Here is a 26,561-nt window from a genome sequence, read left to right on the forward strand (position 1 = left end):
AGCATACAGTAGGTGTTTAATCAATGCTTCTTAACTGTCAGACCAATCAGTTATTCTCAGTCTCCTTTATTGAATCATCCTCCATTTCGAACCCAAATTTATGCATGTGCTGCCAGATTCTGCTTGGGGCACTCCTTCTTTCTCCGAGGAGGAAGCAACATGGGAATCATTAGGAACATAGATGGTGCCTACAGTGGTGATAGAAGGCTATTTTAATAGGGAAGGCATGAGCAGCTGAGGGGCCCCAGGCAAGTCCTCCTACAAAAGGTGCCACCTGAGAGGTACAGAAGGAAAGCAAAGTTACAAGATAGCAGAGGGGAGGAGGGAGAAAAATCTAGACATGGGGGTCAGACAAAGCACAGACCTAGAAATGGGAGATGGAGAATCACTGGGGAGAATGACAGATGGTTGGAATTGCATGGAGAGAAAGAAGCATAGCATAAGAAGTCTGGGAAGAGAGGAAGGGTCATGTTTCAGAGTTTTAGGAGCCAAATGGTGGGGTTTATAATCAACCCTGGAACCAATAGAGACCACTGCAGATTACTAAATGAGGGGTATGACTGTGATAAGAGTATTTTATTGATTGATTGATTGATTGATTTTAGTAATATTCCCATATTTTAGGAAAATTCTTTTGGACTGGGGAGATATTTGAGAGAGGGAAACCAACCCTTTGAATAGTCCAGGTAGGAGGGGATGAAGGCTTGAACTAGGGAGATTTGATGACTGAGTGAGAGGAAGGCAAGTCTGAAAGATGCTGTGGAGGTATAACAGATGAAATTTGGCAATGGACAGGGGAGACTAGATAGCAGGGGTATATAGAATGGCATCAAGGTTGACTGAGAAGATGGTGGTGGCATCCTTGACAGTTGAGAAGAAAGTTGGTATCTTTTTCTTTCTTTTGATTGAGTCAGGGGATTATAGTTTAGTGGTGGATCTAGTGAGTTGGAGATGCCTTTACGACCTCCATTTTGAAATGTCCAATGTTTTGCTAATATGAAATTGGAGCTCAGCAAAGTGGTCAGGGTCAGAAAAGGAAATCTGAGAGGCATTGGCATGAGAGGCCATCATAGCCTTGAGACTGTTAAATGATAGAGTAAAGTAGAAAATGAAAGAGAGAAGAGGGTTGAGGAGAGAACTTTGGGGAGACCCACAGAAGGTAATCATGTCTTGAATAACCATCTAGGAAACAATCAAGAAGGAGCTATCAGATTGATAGGAGGAGAACCAGGAGAAGTACAGTTATAAGAACTCAGGGAGGGGTGGGAGAAGACTTATAAAGATTATGAGGGTTTTTTTTTTAATGATGGGGAGACATATATATGTTTGTAGACAGTGGGAAATGAACTAGTAGAGAGGGAAAGTTTGAAAATAAGTGAGAGAGTGGGGACGATGGGGGTGATGATCTGTTGGAGGAGACACAATGGAATAGGATCACTTGAGCAGATAGACGGGCTTGCCTTGGTAAGCACAAGAGCACCCCATTATATGAGACAGGTGTGAAGGAGGACAGAAGGTATCTCAATAAGAGTAATTGAGGAAGAGGGGAGATGAAAGGGAATCACAATTGACCTTAATTTTTTTCTTGTAAAATATGAGGGGAGGTTCTCAATTGAGAGACTAGGGGGTGGGGAAGTCATGGGAGCTTTGAGGTGGGGTGAGAACGTTTGGAAGAGTCTCAATGGAGAATGGGAATGAGAACTGATAAAGAAAATATAGTAGAATTGCCTTGCAGCAATGAGGACTCAGTTAAGATTTTTTTATATAATTATTTAATGAACCCAATCTGAATGGTAGTGTGATTTTTCTCCACCTTTGTTCAGCTGTGTGTGGGAGCAAAGGGAATGAATGATGAGAGTGATCCAAGACTGAGGCTTATATAGGCATAATTGAGGATATGTTTTGGGGGCTAGGATTTAAGAAAAGAGGACAGTTAAATGGTTTTGCCAAGGGGTAAATATGGGAAGAACAGAGAGTGGCTACAGAGGAGATGACCTGGGAGAGGAATGAGGGATCAAGGGTTTGGAGACCACACTGGGGACAAAAGTAGGTTTTTATAAGGAAAAAAAGAGGGAGAGATGAAAACCAATAGATATAGTCAGATAAGAGGATTTCAGAATTCTTGAACATGGAGGTAATGCATTTGTGAGAGATGGAAAGCTCTAGGGTAAGAACATTTTTGGGTGTGACCAAGGTGGGGTGGAGGAGTACATCATGCAAGGTCAGTAGGTGGAGGATTGGGTGGTTAGAGTGTTTGTGGGATAATCGATATGCATCTTGAAGCCTCCAAGTATGAGGGCAAGATTGAAGAGGAGAGATGAATCATGTCATGTGCCAAACTTGTTGAGGAAGGAAGGGGAATGGCTTGGCGGGAGGTGGAAAGGATCTGAACCAGGGTGGTGAATGTCTGGGTAGAAAGCAGAGGAAAAATGGGAGAGATGCTGAGGAGGTAGAAACAACCAAACTTGGCTGCTGATGGCTCTGTGAAGTGGGGGATAATGAAAAGTGGAGGAGGATTCTCTGGGTGACTGGGTACAGATAGTGCCTTTGGGTGAAACCAAAGGATTGGGAAGAGTGGATGGAAGGGGGTGGTGCATGATGAATCTGAGATACCTATAGGGCGTCCTGCCCAAATTTCCAAAAGGTGATTTATACTGGACCTTGGTGAGAGATTTGGATGTGAGATATGAGAATCTTCCACAGAGTAATAGTCATTAAATCCAAGGGAGCTTGGCATCCAAGATGCCAAGAAGAAACAAAAAAGGGTCTGGGTCAGGGCATAGGGGGATACCCACATTCCAGACCCACAATATGGATGATGAACCTGCAGAGAAGACAGAGAAAGATGTGTCCAAGAGGCAGCATGCAAACCAGCAGAGGGTAGTGTCAGGATAAAGCAGAGGTGAGCATAGAGAAGGAAAGGTGTACCCCACTGTGAAGCAGAGGTGGAGCCTCAGCTCTGGCATGACTGGCACTCACCTACTGGGACCAAGGCTGGTGCGTACCTGGGTGGGAATGATTGACCAGGACACATGCCAGACTCGTGACGCTGGGCTCTGGACTCTCCCCAGTGAAATCCACAACCCCTTCATTGTGGACCACAGCAGCAGCAATGGAGAGACGATGTTTTCTTTCTGGGTTTCCAGACATGTCTCATTTCCAGCCTCATATTTAATAGCATGTAACTGCCCAAAGTGGAGAGCCTGGAATGTATGGCATGTCTCACCGAGTGAGCATTTTAGCTAAAAAAACAACTCACTTTCTAATGGAAAAAATTAAACTCCCTTCCCCATTCTTTACATAAACACCCACCTACTCATGATTGTCCCCCAACTCTCATCTAGAGGTTATGATACATTTACGTGAGCTAAACTATGGTATATGGAAGAGAATGAGATATTCACTTATACAAAGGCCTCTTCCTTGCTTGTAGTCAAGTCAGTCTATAAGCCTCTTTATTTTTTAAACTAACTGCCCTTCTCTTCCATCTGCTCCAAAGATAACTACTGATGAACCAACTAAAAGCTGAGCTTTGAGACTGGGGATATAGAGAGCCAGGTGTGACCTATGGGTGATCAGTAGTCAATAGGATGAGCTCCAGCTGACCAGCGAAAGGCAAACCCTTTCCAAATCAACATGAATTCTGTAAAATCTAGACATTAAGAGACTAATGAATGGGAAGTGCCCTTGGTGATCAACAAATCCAACATGGTTCCAGATGAGTAAACTGAGGACCAGAGACAGGCATTGCCATTAGCTTAGGATTCTCCCCACCACCACCACCACACTGGGCTGCTTCTCTGGATCTGATGAGAGTATGGCAATGAAGCAATTAAAACATCAGCTCAGCTTGAGAAGAGAGAACATGTTTGGACTCTGAACAGTGCTTAAGTCACTCCTATCTCTTCTCTATTTTTCTGAACTCCCTTTGGGACCTTAAAGTCATACAGTGAAATCCTGATCTGGAGGCTGATTGTCCCCTTATTCTATTCTTTTCATCTCTGTCCCCCTGGAACAGGAGGGAAATCTCAATGGTTATCCTGCTAACCATTCCTCATATTCCTCACTTTTTCCAGACATATCTGTTTTTGAGCCTGCAAGCAGATTAGAGGTCCCTCTGTTCAATGAGGAGGGGAAGAATGATAATCAGAAGTCTCTTTCATCTCTGACCTCCCATCCTGCTGCAGTGTATTCCTCATCTCATGCCATTTTCTTCCCTTCTCTTATTTCCCTTCTCTCTTTTGTTTACAGGATGTCTCTGCCCCCTCCTTCTGCAGCAATTCTTACTCTTAAGTCCCTGGAAAAATCTATGAATTAGATATCAAGTCTAGGAGTTGGTATTTTACCCTAGAGGTAGTTGAAGTCAAGGATGCTTCATAAGCTAGAGAGATGAGAACAGTTTGGGAATGACAGTTACATTGCCTTTCATTGACTGGTTAATGGAGACTAGGAAGATTGAGAGCTTTTTGACTTCATATTTTAGCTTCTAAGTTGTGAATAAGCTATGGAGAAGATTTGACCTCATCTCACTGAAAGAGGTCTCCTGAGGACTTACTGAGGACAGATGTCACTCTTGTAAGTAGTGTTGAGCCACTTTTACTATCCAGTCAATGCATCTTATGAAATCCATACACTCCCTAGATAGGCATGGATGGAGATAAATGGGTTTCCTTCTCTGTGTTGCCCTTTATCATCATCTCATCCACCCAGAGATAATAAGAGCACCAAGAACAGTTTTCCTATCCCTTCTTTGGAGAGGTAGTTAAGGCCAGTGGAAAGAGATTTAAATGTGCAGTCAGGAAGGCCTGGGTTCTAATCCCACCAACCAACTCAGGACCTGGGCAAGATGTCAACTCTCTCTGAGTCTTAGTTTACCTTGGTCACTACTGCACAAGTGGAATGATATTTCATGTCCAACAGTTTCAAAAATTTTCAGTGCTATATAAATGTCAGTTATCATTATCACCTTTTTCATTATAGTGTAGATAAAATAATGCCCTTGTTGTCTGTATTTTTCTTACCTGTTCAATTTGTTTTGCATTTATATTCTACCACCTGCCCTTACTTGATTTAAGTTGGTGGGAGAGGTCCCTTTTTAACAACTCCTTATATTCTTATTTAAAAAAATCTTTCTCTTTGGACTTCAGAGTTTTGTTCTTGAGTTCTTTCATTTCTTCTTGAACTATATTCCTCTAAAGAATTTTTGACCATGGAATTCTACCTATATTCTTTTTAAGCCTTTTGAAATTTGCTCTCATGGTTGATACAACTTTTTGTTCCCATCCACAATCTTTTCTCCTTAACTTGATGAGATTCCTTGGACTCTTAAATAACTAGATTTTGATTAACATATAAATAAGTCACAAATAAGGAAAAAGAAAAAATGGGTAATGACTAAAGGACCTCCCAAGAGAATAATCTTTCAAATTAAAAAAAAGGAAAGAGCAAGGAAGTCAGCAAGCAAGGGATAGGTAAAGACATTTTAACTGGAGGACAAATACTGTGGATGAAAAGATCCTGAAGAGAAGCATTTGTTAGAGAAAATAGCAAAGTGCTGCCAATAACAACCAAGAAAAGGAACTGGATGTACCCCAAAATCAGTCAAATTGGGCTCAAATGCTTTTAAATCAGGGAAGGAGGGTCTGGCATCACTGCAGAGTCCTGGTGGCAGTAATGAGATGTCCAGAGTGAGGAAGAACAGAGCAGGACAGATAGGTGATCAAACTGAGGAAAATTTGAATAAGGGAGAAAATTCAATGGGGAATATAATCCTCAGGTTGTCTGGCCAGTCAGGAAAAAGAGACAGAAATATAATAAAAATAAGGTCAAAGAATTAGTTTTTACTTTTTAAGGTCTCAGGGACAAAGCTAAGAGATAGAACTTAGGTTATTCCAAATGCTAAAAAAAGGAAGAATTCAAATGCCATTTTACAGGGAACTATGCAAGAAGAATTTTTAGGACCAATAGGATTAAAGAACAAACAGAAGTCACAGGATACTCTCAGAAAGGAATGCAAGGTTTAGATCACCCAGGCTTAGTGGCTGTCAAGCTCCAGAGCCTCCTTTATAAAGTAAGCATCTTGGGAGTGGGTTGGAGTGCTGTCAGGAAAAGGACCTGGAATCCCAGGAAGTTAGAACTGTGAGACCTTTTGCAAGTCACTTCATCTCCCTTGCTTCAGGAGAGAGAGAGAGAGAGCTTTCATGACTTCTCAGTTCATTTCTGGCTTCAGTTCTGTCATTTTAATAACAATAACTAGCATTTATAACTAGCATTTTCATGGTGTTTTAAGGTTTATAAAGTCCTTCACAAATACTATCTCATTTTATTCTCACAGTAACCTTGGGAGGTTGGGCTATCTGTTATTGTGCACATTTTATATTTTAGGAAACTGAGGCAGATAGAGGTAAAGTGACTTGCTCAGTGCCCCAGAGGTCACCCAGGATCTTAGGTGGGATTTGACCTCTGGTCTTCTTAAATTTTGGCCTAATATATTGTAGTTCTGCTTAGAATAGCAGAGCATTATTTGCCAATCATAAGAAATTCAGTCTGGTGGAGCTAATAGAAAGGTAGCTATCAAGGCTAGGTCCTGGGATTTAGGTTCATTTTCTGCCTCTTGGCACATCTTGGCTGTGTGGCTGGGAGCAAGTTACTTCACTTGTCCAGACTCTGGGAAACCTTTCAGATAATTCCTGGAGAGACTACACCAGGCTCCACAGCTAGGTGGTAAAGGGGATGGTGTGCTGGCAGGGAGTCAGGAGGACCTGGAGGAGAATTCTGACTCAAACAGCAGCTAGCTATGTGACCCTGGGCAAAGGAATTCAGTTAGCCAGCAATGAACAGTTATTAAGCACCTTCCATGGGCAAACATCACACTAAATACTAGGAATACAAAGAAATGCAAAAGCCAGGCCTCTGCTCTGGAGAGTATACTTTCAGCTTCAGTTTCCCCCATGAAATGATGATAATATTAATGTCTCCCTTACTAGGTGGTTTTGAAGATTATTTGGGATAATGTATAAAATATTTTGCAAGTTTTAATATGCCATATAATGTTAGCACTGACCTTGATGATGAAGATAATGATTCATTAGAGATGTCTGACATGAAAATCAGGGGATAATATGAAATGGAGATCGCAAATACTAATCACTGTTTGGAATCAGCTTAGCAAAACATCTCTGACCTGAAATTCTCTTGAAGAGACAAGGAAAATACTTGGTGGGTGGACTTGGGGGGAAAGGGGAGCAATCAATTATGAATATTAGCCAGGAGAGGAGCTATGGTGCTCTCAGGAGCTGGAACATAGGAGCTGGGGAAGGGGAATGTCAGGAAATGTGGGATTGGACAAGCAAAGAGACAGTGAACTGTAGAATCAACAATTAAGGGGGAAATGGGCAAAGAGAAGAGGCATGACATCCAGAATGCCCTGATGGTTCCTCCCCTGGCCCATCAGTGGGCAGCCAAAGCCCCAGGCCAAACTAACAAACCAGGCATCAAGGGTGTTCTAATTACAGCTAAAGTGTATATACACAGGAATGAGGTCAGGTGGAGAAAAAACATAAATAATATAATAACATTTAGGTCAAAATAATAGGCAGAAAAAGAACGAATAAATTCTATAGAAATAATTATTTAATTACATATCCTATATTCTATGATGATTGATATTTGTCCTCATTCTCAAAGAAGACCATGTGATGCCATAACATGCTTATGGAATTGAATTTGAGGGGGGTGGGGCTGTGCTAGGTCCCCAGCCTCACTTTTTCCCCCAGAGCCATCTGGGTCTAGAGACCAGATATGAATCAGGATGACTGGAGATGGCCTTGGGTGTGAGTCACACAGCTAGGGAGTGTCCAGGACCAGATTTGAACTAAATTCCTTCTAATTTCAGGGCTGGCACTCTTCCCACTGCACCATCTAGCTGTATGTTATATAATGTATTATAAGTATATTTAAGATAATAAAGAATCAGAAATAAATCATAAGCATAAAGGTGTAAATAATACCCCCCAAATCTATACACCCAGAAATGGTTCAGAGAAAATGGAGAGAGGATTGAGAAGGTGAATTCTTTGATAATGAGCAAATAATGAAAACTAGAGAGGACAGTTAAAAGAGATAAAAGAATGAATGCAGACTCTTCAGCTCCTTCACATCTACTCCAGTAAACTCTAGAATTGGCACCAGAACCAATAATGATCAAGAATTCCACTGAGAAATTATGATGAGTGACATATTTCACACAGAACCGCTCTTCCACACAATGCACACATGTGAACACATGTACACACATGTGTGCATACATGCACACATGTGTGCACACAGTTTTATATAGAAAGTACATCAAACTCAGAATAGAGAATGGAATAGTTAAGATGGTTGACAATTTCCCAGTCATTTCAGTTGTGTCTACCTCTTTGTGATCCCCCTCTTGGAGTTTTCTTGGCAAGGATCTTAGAGTGGTTTGCCATTTCCTTTTCCAGCTCATTTTTTACAGATGAGGAAACTGAGGCAAAAAGTATTAAAAGATTTGTTAGGGTCTCACAGCTACTAGGTTAGACAGCTACCTCTCTCTGAGATCATATTTGAACTTAGGTCCTGATTCCAGGACTAACAGTAAATTCCCTTTGTCATCTAGCTGGCCTAAGAAAAAATGATGATGAAGAACTCAGAAAAATACATGAAGACTGAAATGAAGTTGAGGGGAAAAAATTGAACCCCAAGAACAGTCTCTGCATGGGCCATAGGTGTGTATTAAAGACTAACACGTTGCAAAAAATTATTGTCCTGTCCCCAGAGTCATTTGAGGATGCAAAAGTCCAAATAATTTATATGTCTTTTGGGTGGGTAAATGACTTGTAAGAAGAGGAGTATATCTTTTGCTTGTGAAGTCACTGATAAATTCTTGGGTTGTGGGCTTTGGGCCACGCTTACTTTTTAATTCACTCTTCTCAAACTCTTCTTTGTATAGTCAATTTCTATGGAGCTAAAATTTTTCAAAGGATTATTTTTTTCCTTAAAAATACTCAGCTTAGGAGTGGCTGGGTGTCTCAGTGTATAGAGCACCGTCCTTGGAGGCAGGAGGACCTGAGTTCAAATCTGACCTCAGACACTTAATAATTACCTAGCTGTGTGGCTTTGGGCAAGCCACTTAACCCCATTTACCTTGCAAAAAAATACTCAGCTTAATCTCTGATATTTGATTTTCTCCTCAAGGAGATGAGTTCTCTCCCAACACATTCAATTTTGATCAATGTAGAGCATGGAAAGAATGTAGAGATTACCAGACTGCCTCTGGGGGGGGGGGGGAGGGAAGGGAAGTGGCAGTGGAGAAATTGTAAAATTCCAAACCTTACAGAACACGATAGGTAGAAACTACTATTGTACATAATGGGGAAACAAATAAAATATTAATAAAAAATACTCCACTTAGAAGGCAACAGCACCAAGAGAACATTGTCCACATTAACAATAACATTGGGAGTTCATCAACTTCGATGGAAGAAGCTCCTCTCAGCAGTTCAGAGAGCTAGGACGACCCTATTAGACTGGTTATTGGCAATGCTATTCCCATCCAGAGGAAGAAAAACAAACCAAACCAAACTAAAAACCCCTTCCGAATCTGTTGAATGCCACATTCACTTTTTAAAAACATTTCTCTTCTGTATTTCTTTCCTTTAATCCTAATTCCTCATACCGAAAATGACTAATCTGTAAGCATATTTACTACAAAAGTGTTTGTACCATATTCACCTGACTGTTCGCCACTGAGGGGAGCGGGGTGGGAAGGGAGGCTGGAAGGAAATTATGTAAACTTGAAAATATATCTATGTATGTAGATGAATGTTGAAAAACTTTCACAACATGCATTTGGAAAAATAAAATATCAATTAAAAATAAAGAACTATTCAGCTTAGTTAGAAAATTGGTTTGAGGCTGGAGGTTATAGATTTTCATTTGGGTAGGTTATGTTCCCAGCATCCCTTTATCATGCTGTCATTTCACCATTTAAAGTTATTAAAGCTAATGCTTTGTGCATCTGGAGCATCTCAGGTCAATGGACAAAACCTAAACCAGAACTGTGAACCACCCTACTAGAAGGAATGCCCACATTTGTCAGATCACATCCATTAAAATAGATATTCTATAGACAAGAAGGGAAGATGTGAAGTGAGTTAACATCTCAAAAGATCTTCTGAACAGGCTTAAAGTGACAGAGAGGTCAATTCCAGTCAGATGGCTTTGATTATATACACATAACTTTATACATTTGGGTTGAAAAAAATCAAAATTATAAGTGGATGATAAAAAGTATTTTACACCAAAAATCATGGACCAGTGGATTTTTGAGATGGAACCTCTCAGGACTTTTGGGTTGTGCTTGCTTCTGATTAGAAAGTGGGAAGTGGACCAATTATCATGACTGTAGAATGTCTTCTGACTATGGGACACAAATCTAGATGATTTCCATCTTTTCACTTTCCTTTCCAGTGACCTAAGCCTGTATAGGTGCTCCATTGGGAAACTTGGTTGAAACTTTTCCTGAGGTAGACAAAACTGTTCCCCTGAAGGGGAAACATGGGATCATCCCCCTTCCTGTCAAAGATATGCATCAGCCAAACCCACATGGATGAGTCGGGGCATCCTGGCACACCTAGGCATTGCTAGGCATTTTGAGGGCATGTCTCAGTATATTTTGACCTTAGGGAGCTAAGGCAATCCTAGGGATCATTTGATCTTCACACATGCTTTAACGACAAGGTTGAAGAGCCCAGTTTCAATCCTTTGTAACTCACCGTTGCTTTGGGTTTGGTTGCAGAGCTGGTTGTGGGGGAGATAGAGGCTAAACCAGTCCCTAAGGAAACTGACTCCAGATTGGGAGGTAAATCCACTTGGTCTTGACTCAATGGTCTGCCATTCTCTCCACTCTCATCTCTTGACTCTTGATCCTGTGAAATATTAGGCAATCAATAGTCAATAAACATTTATTAAGAGCCTACACTGCCAGATACTGTGCCAGACACTGGGATCCAAATATTGAAAGAAGGTCATTCATTAATGACCAGGACATGTCTTTGCAGAGCTAACCCCTCCACCTTTTGCTCTAGAGGCTTTCAATGGTGGATTAAATTCCATTATCAGCACCAAGCCTCAGGGGTAGGTGGCCTGGAAAGGGACTCAAGTGCAAAGTCCTGATTGTGACATAACTGCAGCCCTAACCTTCTCTCTGAGGATAGATAGGAATAAAATCTGCTGGTCCACAAAGAGCCTTGACCCTAGTGTTTGCATGGCAGAGGTTTTTGGTCCAAGAGCAAGGTCATTTGACTGTTGACTCTTGGCCACATGGGTGGAGACTCTTGGGAAGCCTTGTTTCAATTCAGGGAATAACTTCTTCACTATGGCTACCTTCTATCATGGCCCAAGGAGGCAGGGAGTCATTTTTTCCCCCTATACAACACAAAGGTAGGAAGTCAAGGTATCAACCCAATATGTACAAGTTTCTGTGTTGCCTTGGAGAGGCCATTGGAAAAGCAAACCAGACTCAGAGTTCGAGGGTGTTAATATGAAGTCTTGGCTTTGACATCTTCTGGTTCTTCCCAGGACTACCACCAGAGATGGTTCAACAGATGGCCAGCATCTATGGAGGGTGTTACCCACCCATAAGGAATTATGCTTCCAGCCCCAAATACAACTGCACACACATGCGCTCACTTGTATAGGCACACCCCTTCCAGGATTTGAGGCTTCATTCAACATATGTCCCCCTACCAAAGCCTGGCACCCAGCTCCTCCCCAGCCATCTCTGAGCCTCTGCCCTTAGTGGTCAGCCTTGGAGTTTTCTTTAAAGATAGATTGGTCTAGTCCAAGAGATACTTGCTCATATCCAGGTCATTTTCAAATCCTTTCCAGGTTTCCTGTGTAAGGGCATTGGCAAACCATAGAGGAATGAAAGAATGAAGAAAGAAATGAAATTAAAAGTTTTTATTGGGTGCTTGCTATTTCTTAAGTAATTAAAATGAGGTAGCTAGGTGGTACAGTGAAGAGAGTACCTGCCCTGGAATCAGGAGAATCTGAATTTAAATTTGGCACCAGACAATTGAAACTTATGAGCTGTGCGATCTTGGGCAAGCCACTTAACTCATTATCTTGTAAAAAACAAACAAAAAAAGTTAATTAGAAGGAGGAAGATGGCATAGGAGGAGAGCACTGGCAAGGTGCCAGGTTGGGAAGCTTCTACCTAAGTCATCTTTGTATACAGTTGTTTTAATCCTGTTTCCCTGTTAGACTCTGAGCTCCCTTTTTCCTTTCTTTGAATCCTTGGATATTTGCATAGTGTCTGAAATATATATATATATATATATACACATATACATACACATATATATGTGTGTATATATTTAATATATTATATACTTATTATATATTATTTTATATACTTAATTAATATATATATATATATATATATATATATATATATATATATATATATATATATATTTAATAAAGTTCTTTACTGGCTGACTGACTTCAGATCCGGGCTCAGACGCTTGCTAGATGTGTGACTTTAGGAAAGTCACTTCACCTTTCTCAGCCCAAGTGTCCTCATCTGTAAATGAGTAATAATAACATCCACCTAACAAGGTTGGTGGAAGGATAAGGTGAGAATTTTTATATATATATATATGTGTAATATATATCTGGATATATATCCAACCTTAGAACCTTATATAAATGTCAGTCCTCAACAACGTGCAGTGAATGAGCCAACTCAGAAAGGAGACGGTTGTATTTTGTATGCCCTGAGTGTCTGTGGCAGGTAGAAAGGAATAATGCCTCTCAACCTGTCCTGGGAAGTCATTGGAAGACCATAAGTTTCTATAAAAGAGGGGCCATTGGGACAAGCTTTGCCAGACATCTTATTGGATTAATGTGTGGACTAATCTTGAGTCCCTATTTCACTGTTGTGGGCTTTGGAAGGAACGAGTGGTCTTTTATAGTCTCTCTGCCATGCAGTTGATAACTCAACATGAAGTTGGTTAATTAGTTCCCTCCCCCATTCCCCTCCCATTCCAACACCTCCCCCCCCCCAAAAAAAAGCCCAACCTAACCTTCCATTTCTCTTCCATCAGTTGAGCTCTGCTTTTGGATTTATGCAGGATGGCTCAGGGGAGCTAACAATGACTAATAAGAGGGGCATTTGAGAGATGTTCCCTGCAACAAAAACCTTGGGGAAGGTCTGGACTTTTTAAGTCTGTCCAGTGGGCAGCTAGGTGGTGCAGTGGATAGAGCACCAACCCTGGAGTCAGGAGGATCTGAGTTCAAATCCCACCTAAGACACTTAATAATGGCCTAGCTGTGTGACCTTGGATAAGTCACTTAATCCCATTGCCTAAAATAATTAAAATTTAAAAAATATAAATAAAAAAAGAAGTCTGTCCAGAGGGAAGCCAGGAGGCTGAGTAGACTCACAAGAATGGGCCTCTGCTGCTGTTGGTGCCCCTGGGGGCTGGCAGAAGAGGAGCTGGTACTGAGGGCGTTCTCGATGTCCCGGTCCAGCTGGTCCAGTTTCATAATGAGCAGGGCCATAGAGTCAAGCCGTCCTCTCCCTCGATCTTCTCTCACTTCCTGAGGAACAGAATCATTTTTTTTTTTTTTACTGAATCTGAGAGGCCATATCCTGGGGGGGGGGGCGCTTTGGTTCTTGTCTATCATGGGCTCAACCATTAAAGCCTCTGCTTGGTTTTTTTTTTAAATCCCTTCCCAACCAGCACCCCCAAGCCTTGTGGTTGTCTCCTGCCTCACTCCTCTGCAGGTACTCTTGGTCCAGTGACAGGGGCCTCCTGGTGATTCCTCCCACAAGCTCCTCCATCTTTCACCTCTTCTCTCAGGTTGCCTCCCAGGGTGCCCCAGGCCTGGCACCCTCTTCCTCCTCTATCCGATGATTGACCTTTGTGACTTCTTTTGTCACAACTAAAACCCCACTTTGTTCAGGAAGCCTGCAGTTTATCCAATCTATATGTGATGGACATAGTTATGTTCATGCTAGGTGCCCCATTAGACTGGGCACTCCTTGAGGGCAGGGACTGCCTTTTACCTCTTCTTATTCCTATCTTCTGTGACCAGCACAATGACCAGCGACCCACACAGTGCCAACCTGGCACCCTGAGCCAAGGTCCTGGCTGTTAACAGCTCATGGGGATTGCCTTAGTGCCCACAGACAGAATGACTCAGAGATGGGGCTTCATTTGGGATTGTATTCCAACTTTAGCTCAACTTCCACTATGGGTTGCTTCTCCTACATTTAGAAAAAGGAACTTTTCTAGAAAAAACAACAAAAGAAAAGCCAGGGATGCTTCTTCTGGAGAAGAGGTGGAGGGACATGAGGGAAACCAATAGACTAGGTACAGTTGGACAAGCAAGGGCTTTGGGAACTGACCAGTGAGACTGGTGACTCCTAAAAGAGTATGATGTGGAGGAGAGGTGATGTGATGTGTGCCATGTGGTGGGAGGCAGATTTAGACTCAGTTTAAGGAAGAAATCCTGATAATTAAGGGGTTTGAACCTGCCATGGTCTGCTTCAGGAGCTGGGGAGGAGCATTCCTCTTGCTTGAGGCTTACACACAGAGCCTGGAAGACCAAGCACTGGGAATATTCAGGGGTAGGGTGGGTGGAATGTGGGGGAGGTGGATCCAGAGGCTGTTGAGGTCCCTCTGCGTCTCCTAGAGACTCAATGGGATGTGCCAAGGACAGGGTAAGGGCAGGACATTCACATTAAATATTCACTGACAGCCAGAGGGAGAAAATATGGGCTTGGATGAAAATCTAATGCTGATGATTCCATAATAATAATGTATTTGGACAAACCCAATAAATCTAAGACTGTGTGAAGTGATACAGATGAAAGAAAGGAAAACTAAAAAACTATCTGTAGGCCAGCCTATATTAGTCATAACAATAAAAGTCATGGATGACTAAGCTAGGAGCTAGAGAAATGCAACCTTTAATGCCACTCCTGCCTTCCCTTGGAGACCCCAGCCCCTTCACTCCATTTATATGGCTTGTACAAACCTAGTTGTTTGCATGTTGTCTCCCCATTAGGCAGGCAGCTGCTTGGGCAGAGGGATTGGACTTTTGCCTTTCTTTGCAGTCTGAGAAATTAGTACTGTGCCTAGTATAGAGTAGGCACTTAATAAATGCTTGTTATCTGACTGTACCTTGGACCCAATATATTGGTCCAAATAGATTATTTAAGATGAGTGATAAAGGTAACATCTTTGTCAAAAACTGAGTTTCTTAGGGCAAGGTGGTGGAAGTGTGTGGCATGAGAATGACTTGTCTGGAAAGAATCTTGGGAGTCAGTGGGTCACAAGCATAAAAAGAATCAACAGTAGGATGTGACCATCAGAGATCATAAAGCAGCATGGGACGGCCTTAAGAGAATATTCAAACCTGGGAGTCCAATGGCATCAGGAAGTTAGAGAGTGGCCACAGGAGGGCCAGATCGTCAACAGGAAGCTCCTGATGGGCAGCAACGGGGATTGCCTCCTGCCTCACCTTCTGGGTCTGGCTAGCTAAGTTGGCCATCTGGACCTGTGGGTTGAGCTGTTTGGCATGAGGTATAGCTGTCTGGCCTCTTCTCCATGGGACCATTGACAACATTTATTAAGTATCTATTGTATCCTAGGGTTTATGCTCTAATAAGTACAAGGAATACCAAGAAAGGCAAAAGACCATCCTCCCCTCATGGAGGTCATCTTCTCATGGGGGAAAGCAACCATGTTCAACCAAGAAAGGAGACCAGACTGAAAATACCAGATTTAACTGATACTTGAAGGAAGCTGACCAACCAAGAGGAAGGGATGAAGAAGGAGAGAGTTCCAGTCACCCTGAATGGTCAGAGAAGAATGTCTATACATGGGAAGTTGATGTCTGGACCCCAAGTCCACCTTGGCCGTTTTCTCCTCTATGACTAAATGACTAAATATCGCTCTTGCTTGCTAAACCCTGTTTGAATGTTGACTCAGAGACCTGATATCTGAGTTGGACTTCCAGTGTGTGACATCAGGGGATGAAGCAAAGCCCTTCTGCCCCACTTCTCCCCAACACTAGTAATCACATGTGGTTGCGTAGACATTTCCCCGCTCCCATCTCCAAGTGGTTCTCCTTGTCCTTCAAGACCAGGCAGATGCTCACCCAGGGCCTGATGACCTGAACTCCCTGAGGAAGGGGGAACCTTCCTGAGCTTCTCCCAACTATTCTGGGGTGTTCACCAACCCATAAATACCTCATTTCCTCCTCAATCCACAGATCCTTATCCTTGAAAGAAAAGACAAGCAGACTCAGTTTAGTAGCAGAGCCTTCACCAATCTCTTTGCCCTTGGCCTCCCCCCAACTCCCCCCCATCTTCATTTGCATTCAACCTACTCTTGGCTCAACAGGACTAAAGGAAAAATACACATGCAGATAAATACAGCCAGACACTCTTCTGTATGTGTATGCATGTCACACATACATGTGCAGCCACCCAATGCACATGCATCTACATATAGTGCTAAATAGATGTCCACACCCACATAGCCACACTGTATACCTCATGTATTCATGAACACAGGCATATATATATATATATATATATATATATATATATATATATATACATATATATATATGTATATATATATAATACATGTTGGTGCAGTTCTTCAATGCAGAAATACACACAAACACATGTCCATCTAGACATATGCAGCCCAGACATGTCTGCACACACACGCTCAGATCCATATAAGTACTAGTATCGAAATCGACATAAAATACTGAACTACACATAAGTGTTGGGCAGTTAGATGGTGCCTTAGTGGACAGATCACTAGGCCTCAAGACTCATCTTCCTGACTTCAAATCTGGCCAAAGGGAATGATTAGCTGTGTGACTCTGGATATGTTTGCCTCAGTTTTCTCTTCTGGAAAACAAACTGGAGAAAGAAGTGGCAAACCTCTTCAATAGTTTTTCCAAGAAAACCTTAACTAGGGTCTCAAAGAATCAAATAGGACTGATATTTATTTATGTCTGTATAGACACACAAATGTGTCTATGCATATATCCACATTTACTTTTGTTTTCAGTCCTATTAGACTCTTCATGAGCCCACCTGGGATTTTTTGGGCAGAGATACTATAGTAGTTGGCCATTTCCTTCTCCGGTAATTAAGACAAACAGAGGTTAAGTGACTTGCTTAGGGTATCTCTCTCTCTCTCTCTCTCTCTCTCTCTCACACACACACACACACACACACATACACACACACACACACACACACACACACACACACACACACAAGCAGGCTGGTTTCACTTTCCTAATGTTAGATCTGACCTGTCCTTCCTCTGACCCCTTTGGGATAGAGCTTGCCAAATCCACGATGACTAGCAAACCCCAGTCTCCAGAGTCATTGGCTGCTCAAGGATTAGTCATTCCTCCGCCAGCCAGTAAGACCTTTTTTTGCTTATTAGCATTGGGTCTAGGATGACATGGCCTTGGGACCTTCCTTTAAGTAGGTGAAATTGTGATGAAAAGGTTTCAGACACTTGCCAGGAGATGCCTCTGCCTCTGTTGGAGCACAAACCATGGCAGCCATCTGTCTATTGTCTGTCTTTCTGTCTAGAACCTCTCATCCCTATTAGCTCCTGCTTCCAGGTTGGGTTGGACATCTGTTTCCCAAGCCCCTGCCCAGGATCTTGTTCTATCTAGGTCAGAGGTTCTTAACCTGAGACCCAACTTGCTTCTAAGGTACTTGGATCACTACATTTCCATATACTTGGCTTCCTTTATATGTACCTTATTTTATGCAATATAAAAACATAATTTTGAGAAAGGGTTCATGGCCTTCACCAGAATGACTGTCCTAGAATCCAGGACACACACAAAAAATGAAGAACCATTGGTCTGGGTGGTCCTTTAGCAATATCACTCCTGCTTCTGCCTCCATTAAGGATTAAGGTCATCTCTCCCATGTCTCTTCCTACAGGTGCCAGGACTCCTTGACATGAGGATAATTCCTTAATGCAAATCTGTCCTCTCTTTCTCCTCTCTTTTCCTAACTTCAGTCCTCATGGCTAAGGAACTAATATTGATTTTGATGTTTTCAAGTTAATTTCCAAGCATGGAGCCTCTCTCATGAAGTCTCAGGGGTGACTCTAGGTTCACCTTTGCCTCCTCACAATAAGGACTCTACCTGGCTTAGTATCTCTAGAACGGAAGATCCCACATAATACCCATTCAGATGGCCACAGGAGGAACAATGAAGCAGTGCATTTCTCTCTAGCAGCCTCCCTATGTCACATTAATTTCCCTTCCCTCATGCACGTCCTCCCTGACTTGGCTGACAATTTGACTCATGTATAGCCCAACAAAAGCCCAGTTGACCTTCAGAGGCCATTGTGCCCAACCCCAGCCCAAAGCCTATTCCTAGTCACTAGAGACCATCTATTTTTGATTTTAGTGAGGAAACTGGTACAATATCTGAGCAATTGTATTCAGCAACTCCATAACTTCAATATAAAAAAAAATGAGCATGAGATTCTCAGTATCCAATGCTGAATCTAGAAGAGATCAATACAGGAATACAACAGAAAGGAAAATCTCAAAAAAAAAAAAAAACCTAGGAAGAGAGGAAAAACTGAAGACTCAAAGCTCCCTCTTATGTTGTTCAACCCCTAGTTTTCTCTGTTGCTAGGCATAGTGAAAACAGGCAACCCGAGAGCCTTGGAACCCAAAATCTGGCTGTGGGTATCTCTATCCACCTCCTACATTCCTCTGACAGACTAAATTCCTCCTCAACCCATGAGAAATGGGCAGACACTAATTTTGCCCAACTCTGGGAAGGAAAAGGAGAGAAGAATCTAAGGAGAGGGGCAGAAAACAAGGGCTGAACACAAACCAAGTCAAGTCTGAGGGACTCATCCTCTTCCCCAGAGGTTCCTCAGAGCAGCTCATGAGCTAGTATCCTTCTGACAACTCTCTCCTCTAAATTGCCCAATGAGATAGTGAATTCCCAGAAATAACTTCAAAATGTTTAAAAAAAATTAAAATTTAAAAGATGAATTCAAGAATTTGTCATCAGTCACAGATCTCTGTAACAGAGAGTTTGAACAAATAGACATACAGAGTAATATAAGAAAGACTATCTGATGAAGAATCTCTCCAGAGAAGTAGAGGCACAGTGAAAGAAAGTAATAGACTAGAAACACAAAATGTTGAAGCAGAAGATAACTTGACAGAAGAGAAATAAAAGAGTGAGGTGAGGGGTAGGGTGGGTAGGAGAGAGGCACATTTGGATTAACTGGGGAAAACTTTTAAAAAGAAGAGAAATATCAACATGAAATTAAAAAAAACCCAAAACAAAACAAACCTACATGATTTTTTACAAGTCAAATTGACTGACCTCAAAGACAACATGCACAAAGAGGCCTTAAGGATTCTAGGTGGCTTAGACTTTTTCGAATGTATAACTGTATTATTATCAAGCAGGAAATAATATGAGAAAACATTCTAGAAACTGTGACTAGTAAATCCCTGTTTTGGGGGACTGATTCCCAAAGTTGATAGCGCTGAATGTTTTGGATCAATCTCTGTAGCCTGTGTCTAGGGAAGGGGAGGACAGGGAGGAGTCCCATGCTTTATTTCCCAACCAATCATAGATCTATAAGAAAAGGAATGGTCAGGGAGCAGCTAGGTGGCAAAGTGGATAGAGCACCAGCCCTGGAGTCAGGAGGACCTGAGTCCAAATCCAGCCTCAGATACTTAATAATTGCCTAGCTGGGTGACCTTAATCCCGTTGCCTTAAATAAATAAATATTGTTCAAAAAAAAGAAAAAGAAAAGGAATAGTTTGAGGAATTTTAGTCCAAACATACATACTGCATTGTGAATTCTGGTCATCCAAGGCCCCCAAGCTACAAATATCCAGGACACAGTATTGAACAATAATGTCCAAAGATCAGTACCGGAGGGAAAAGCAAACCCAGCCTAAACAACCCAAACTCTTTACTTTTGTCTCTAGGAGAAAAATTCATCATTCATAAAGGAACTCAATTGAAATAATCCAGAATGATTCTCTGAGTTCACTGGAGATAACACATCCTGCAAACCCCGGGCCTACTGCTTAATGAGATCATTCAGGTTGCCAACCAATGAGAAGCTTTGAGACATTTCCAACAAAGCAAACCAGACAGAATAACCCAGAGGTGAGAGAAGTACGGGACTCAGAACACCCCAAACACAAAATAAAAACAAAAAAATCACAGAAATTCATGGATGAAAAAAGTCAGGTCACGAGATGTGGCCAGACCAGCTAGAAAGCCAGTCCCCAGACCCACTTCCCTTCTAGGTGGGGAGCTGGACCAATATAAGACAAGGGGAAGGCCCAGGAGCCCCCAGCCCTGGGGAGGGGCCAGCATAAGTATAGCTGTCTCAACCAGTGAGACAGTGGCCAAGAGGGGAAATCAAGCTTGGCACTGTGTCTTTGGGAAACAAAATGGTGCTGAGAGGGTACTAGAGACCCACACTCCTTTTCACACTTTCTCTCTTTCTCTGGAGAGGAGAATTCACATCCTGAGGAGGTCTTTACTCGTTTATTATGTGTGTCCAGAATATATAGATGGGTATCATGTCTAAATATGATTTAAAGACACCTTAAAAAATTTGGGCACAGCTCACAATTTCTCATGTAAGCCTGTTTCTTGGACTTTTTAATATGTTGAAATATCTATTGATAATTGCTAATTTCACAACAAAGAATTATTTTAATTAAAAAAAGAGCCACAGACCCTTCCCCTGTGGCCTCTGGAGTCCCTCTCAGTCCTTCTCCAGGTTCCCTTGCATGACCCAAGACTATGGTCTGATACAGGACTAGAGGAGCAGGGACAGTCTCCTGTACCAGGGGAGATGGCCTTCTACTTTGTGCTCCCCTATCTGTGGCTGAGGCAGAGAGCTCTTTGCTGCTGGGGTGGGAGCATCTCCTGGGAAGGAAGGGCATCAGTGGGCAGAAGCAGAAATGGAATCAATTACTCTTGCATTTATTTATAAGTGCACATAAACCCAGGCCTCCCAGGCATGGTTGTGACAAGACCAGAAATAGACCAGGCATCCCTCAGAGAACAGACCTCTGACAGGAACAGAAATCAAATAAGGGACAGTGTTGGCCAATATTTTATCAGTTAAAAGTTCAGGAACCAAAATGTACATTTATAAATCTAGAAAAGGAAGACTCAGGGATCCCTAGCTCAGAGGACTGGCCAATGGGCCTCACAGCCATAACAAGACTGGAGGTGAGGACAAGAAGGATTCTTCAGGCAGGTCCTGGTTTCTCGACTCTTCCCTGGAATCTGGGATGGCCTGGTCTCTCCTTCCTCCTAGGCTCCTTAAGGCATGGGAGGCAAGGAGGAGACTCTAGGGCCCTTCACCAGTGACTCAATTTAGATATTCTAGCACAAGGGGTCTGTCTAACCAGCCCATCCTTCTTCCTCAGACAGTTTCAATCCCCTCCTCATTCTCTTTGCCCTTTTTCAAACATTCTCCAGCTGGCCAAGGTCCTCCCAGATGTGTGACTCAGTTTCCTTGTCTTTAATATGGCAAGAATAATAGCTGACACCTCCCTGGGACATTGTAAGGATCAAAGCAAAGGAGATAATATATATAAACTACTTTGCAAATCTTAAAGTAGCATATCCCTATGCAGATAGATTCTTAGCCTTTGTTGGTCTCAGTTTCCTCATTTATAAAATGGGTATTATAATAATAGCCTCTCCATACCTGAAGCACAGAGCCTGATGCTTCATATGCACTCTACAAATGTGAGGTGTTATTATTAACAACAACAATAATTATTATTATTGATCTAGCTAGGGCAGAGGGCAGTGGGATGAAGGCTGCACACTCTCCTTCTTAGCTCAGGACTTTCCTGTGGAGCACAAGTTCCCATCAGTTTTTTCTTTTGGAGGGAGAAGCAGAACCCCCATATTTTCAATTTCTACCACAGAAGATAAATAACTATAAAAGTTTATGCAAAATCCATGTGATCTCTAAAGTCCTGTCTTTAGAAAAGAACCCTGGGAAGCTTGCCTTGGTGGTCTGCCCCTGTGCCCGGCCTGGCTGTCCCATGTGATGTCAGTTTCAGTGACACAAAGGCCCATACTGACTCTGCTGGTAAGATGGAGAATCTCTGCTTGGATCTTCATGGGAAAATATGGGCAGAAGGAAGAAATCCAGAGAATAGGGCTATCCCAAACTGGCCTTGGATGGACCATCAGTCCCATGGACAACTAAGGAAGCACCAGGGCCAGCAGGGGCCAAGGATGCAACTTGCCCCCCTTGGAAAGCAAAGGGAATGGGCCACATGCTAATAATGCCCCCAATGCCACAGTAATGACAGGGCACAAAATTAGCCACCCTGACCCATCCTTGGCTAGCACAACCTAGACATTATTGTCTAAATAGGGAAGTCTATCTTCAGAGTGAAGTCATATAGTCCTGTGGTTCAATGGCCACAAAACAAAACAAAAACAAATCTAATTGCCTCCCATCTTCATGTTATCAATCCAAACCTTGGGAAGGGAAGGGACCTTGGAAATTCTAGGCCAGAGAGGCCGTCTCCAAGACCTTGGTAAATTCTAGGAATTATCATGGAAATGAGCTTAAGTGACTGTGTGGAAAAAGAATCTGTGATTACTTTGAGCCAGGGAGGCTTCATCAAGTACAGGTCTGGGGTGGCTGATGCTCATTTCTTTGTGGACATGGCTACTAGATGAGTAGAGGAGGGGAATCTGTTTATTTAGATTTTATCCAAGCCCTTTACAATGTTTATCTTGCTATTCTTGTGGCAAAAGGTTCAGAAATAAGATCCAGGAGGTCGTACAACTAGGTGGATTCCAAATGAGTAGAAGGGTTAGATTCTAAGGAGAATTATCAGTGATCCAATGTCAACTTGGAAAATAGTCTCTAGTAAATTTGTCTTTATCCTTGTACCCTTCCATGTTTTTAATCTCTAAATTGAATAAAAAATGGAGAATCAATGACCAAATTTGCAATTGATAAAAATTGGGAAGTATCATATTGTTAGTATTCAAAATGTCAAAAGGTGGCTAAGTGGTGCCCTGGGTAGATTGCAGGACTTGGAATCTGGAAGACCTGAGTTGAATCTGGTCTTAATTACTGACTATGTAACACTAAACCAGCCACTTAATCAAACTCAGCCTCAGTTTCCTCGGTTATAAAATGAGGAGGTTGGAGTTGATGGCCTTGTAGGTTCCTCACTGCTCTCAATCTTTGCTCCTACACAGAATCCCATAAGTCCTTGATTGGCAAGAATGTTTGGTCAAAACTAAAGAGATGAAATTGAATAAGAAAATAATCATTTTTTTTTTCATATGGGTGTTAAAGACCAGTCTCAAAAGTTCAAGATGGTGGCGATATTAGGAACTATTTCTTATATAAATCTTAATTGGTCTCATGACTACCTTTAATCACCATTTCTACTTCTGAGTGATGGAGCCAGGCAAACCAAGGTAAATCCTTCTTCCAGCTCTGGGCCTGGAGTCAAGAAGACTTGAGTTCAAATTCTGCCTCAGACACATAAAATCCTTTTATCTCTTCTTACCCAAGTTTAACAGCTTATGTGAGTGTGTGTGTGGAGGGAGGGGTAGTTAGGGTGGGTATAAGGTAAAAACTGCAATGGTGAAGTATACATGACTGGGGCAAAGCTTGCATATATTTTCTTCACCGAGTCCCCACCAAGTTCACCATGGTGATAGATGTGGTGATGGATTTCTATTTCCAGCAGACAGGTGGCTCATCTGAGCCTTGTGGGAAGCACCTTGTAGGAAGTGGTATCTCTGTTGGCAAGGGTCAATCAACTGTTGAGCCAAGATAAACAGGAGGTTCAGCTCCTAGCAGACATTGAGAATATCACCTCCTTGATCTTGGGTCTCATGCTTCACTCAGTACAGTCTAAGATGACTTTAGCTCTCTTGACTATTCATATTTGATAGCACTTGGGAGCCTGCATTATCTCTGAGCTGGGCCAGATAGGTACTTGGTCATTGGGAATTCTCAGGGAGCATCTCTGTTGGACTCCTGAGTCCACTGAACTGTTTGGACTTCCTCTTCGATGGGCAATTGCAGGCTCACAGTACCTTTAGCCACTCTTGAGCTCTCAGGGCTATTTGGCTTAGTTGGCCAGCCTTCACGGCCAGCTCAGTGGCCAAATGTCTGTTTCCTGGCTGCTCCATGGGCCTGGGCTTAATATACACACTGAGGCCAGTGGCCTGGGGCTGGAGTTGCTCATCGTAACATCTGTAATCTTAGGTGAGGTTGTTGTTATTTAGTTGTTTCAACCATGTCTGATTCTCCATGACACTCTTTGGGTATTTCTTGGCAAAGATACGGAGCTGTTTGGCATTTCCTCCTCTAGCTCATTTTACAGATGAAAAAACTGAGGCAAACAGGATTAAGTCCCTTGCCCAGGGTTGCACAGCTAGGAAGTGTCTGAGGCCAGATGTAAACTCAGAAGGTTGAGTCTTCCTGACTCATCCAGGTCCACCTATGTGGTGCCTCTTCTATGTGTGGCGCAAACTATGCCCCAATGGGATATGCTGAGCAAGTCCTACCAACAATGGCAGGGATGTTAATCCAAAGATGCTCTGGACCTGGGCTTTGAGGGAGGAAAAGCTTGTCAAAAACCCCAAGGAAACTGGGCGACTCTGTTGATCGAAAGGTAGTCCTGGAGCCAGGGAGCTCTGGGTCTAGATCCCACTTCAGACCTGATTTCAAATCTAGTCTTGGAACTGTGAACTACCTCACCTAGAGTTGCCTCAGTTTCCTTTTCTGTAAAATGAGAACAGTAACAACACATCCCTGGGGTAATTGTAAGATTCCAAGAAGATCATTTTGCTAAAGTATTTTAAAAACAAGAGTGCAGCAGAGAAATGCCTGCTGTTGGGAAGAAGGAAGGCTGGCAGCTCTGGCCCTGGGCTGGAGGGCCCTCCCAGCTTTGCCTCCCAGGACCTCGGGAGTCTTGGACCATTTTCCATTTCGGTAACTGAAGCTAGCCTTGCCACTGCACATGTCAGGGATTAACTGGCCTTGGACTCAGGCTTACAAAGAGCCACAACAAAGCCTTAGTCAGACTGTAAGAACATACAATCATAGGAAAGGCAAAAAAAAAGACCTACAATCAAATCTGGAGTCAGATGGGATCCAGTTTCTTTTCTTTTTAAACCTGAGGCTGAGCCTCTGAGTGGTGGAATTTGCTAAATAAAACAATTTGGAAGAAGAAGGAAGAGGGACTAAAATATTTATGAAGCACTTGTCATTTCAACTATTTCCTCATTTGATTCTCCCAATATTTTGGGGAGGGAGTGAATATCTTCATTTTACAATTGAGGAACCAGAGGCAGATGAAGATGAAATGCCTTGCTTGGGGTCATACAGCTAGCATTTGAAGCTAGATTTACACTCAGGTTTTTCTGACTCCAGACCAAGCACAATGCCACTAGCTGGTGCTAAGGATGATGGTTAAAGAAGAAAAATTTTTACAAGCTCACACATAAATAAAATGCCCTTGAGTGAATGTTAAGGACCTTAAGGAATAATATTCCACTTGTAGTTCTGGAGATGAAAAAGAATCCCTTGAGGCAGATGGGGAATAGAAGTCTAGAAAGTGTTTGGGGAAGCAAAGGGTGAGTAGGACTTGGTGGGCAGGCCCATTTCCTCTAACTCCCTTCAGAGACTAGAAGCCTTAGAGGCTAAGACAGGAGGGCTTGGCCCAGCTGCCCTCTATACCCAAGCAGGCTAGTCTCTTGTCCGAGTCTGCACCCACAATAAGCTGTTCCCTGAGGTCTGGCTTTCTTTGGGCTCTCTCCTTTTTCCAAGGGATGCCTTTCCTTTCACATCCAGCCTTCTATAAATGCCTGACTAGTTGGTAAGGAGAATTGGGTAGTGCAGTGGATAGTGTTGGCCTGGGAGTCAGCAAGACCTGAGTTCAAATCAGTCCCAGATACCTACTAGTGGTCTGACCTTGGACAAGTCCAACTACTAGTCTCAGCCTCCATTTTCTCTTCTCTAAAATGGATCTCACTGGTTTTGTAAAGATCAAAGACATCCTATAGGAAAAGTTCTTGACCATTCTAAAATGCCTGCTGCCATCAGCTAGTTAATGAGCAATTATTAAATGCTCACTATGTGCCAGCCCCTGCTAAGGGTCAGGGCACACAGAGGCAAAAGCCAGTCCCTGCTCTCCAGAAGCTTAGGGTCTCATGGGGAGACAATACGCAAACAACCAGGGACAGATGACTAAAAATGAGACAAATAAGGAAGGAAGGAAGGAAGGAAGGAAGGAAGGAAGGAAGGAAGGAAGGAAGGAAGGAAGGAAGGAAGGAAGGAAGGAAGGAAGGAAGGGAAGGAGCATCTGTGTTCATCTGTATGGGAGACTGAGTTTTTCTGATTATTAATAGGGGTTTGTGAGTGCATGTGTGAGTGTGTGTGGATGTGTGAATGTGTGTG

At 42.6% G+C, this 26,561-nt stretch overlaps 1 protein-coding gene across 3 annotated transcripts in view; it reads right to left on the reverse strand.

The window, feature by feature from the left end:
- The window catches only part of DLC1 (DLC1 Rho GTPase activating protein), a 221,154-nt gene that overhangs the window by 153,745 nt on the left and 40,848 nt on the right, over positions 1-26,561 (reverse strand). For 2 of the 3 annotated variants that reach the window (XM_074228165.1, XM_074228164.1), the window contains 2 exons: positions 13,474-13,629; positions 10,800-10,952 (listed from right to left, as the gene is read on the reverse strand). In XM_074228165.1, the coding sequence (XP_074084266.1) occupies positions 10,800-10,952; positions 13,474-13,629 (309 nt within the window). The remainder of the gene's footprint in view (positions 1-10,799; positions 10,953-13,473; positions 13,630-26,561) is intronic. The other variant, XM_074228166.1, reaches the window with a different exon arrangement.

This window comes from Macrotis lagotis, chromosome 3, assembly GCF_037893015.1.
Source record: "Macrotis lagotis isolate mMagLag1 chromosome 3, bilby.v1.9.chrom.fasta, whole genome shotgun sequence".
Taxonomy (NCBI): Eukaryota; Metazoa; Chordata; class Mammalia; order Peramelemorphia; family Peramelidae; genus Macrotis; species Macrotis lagotis.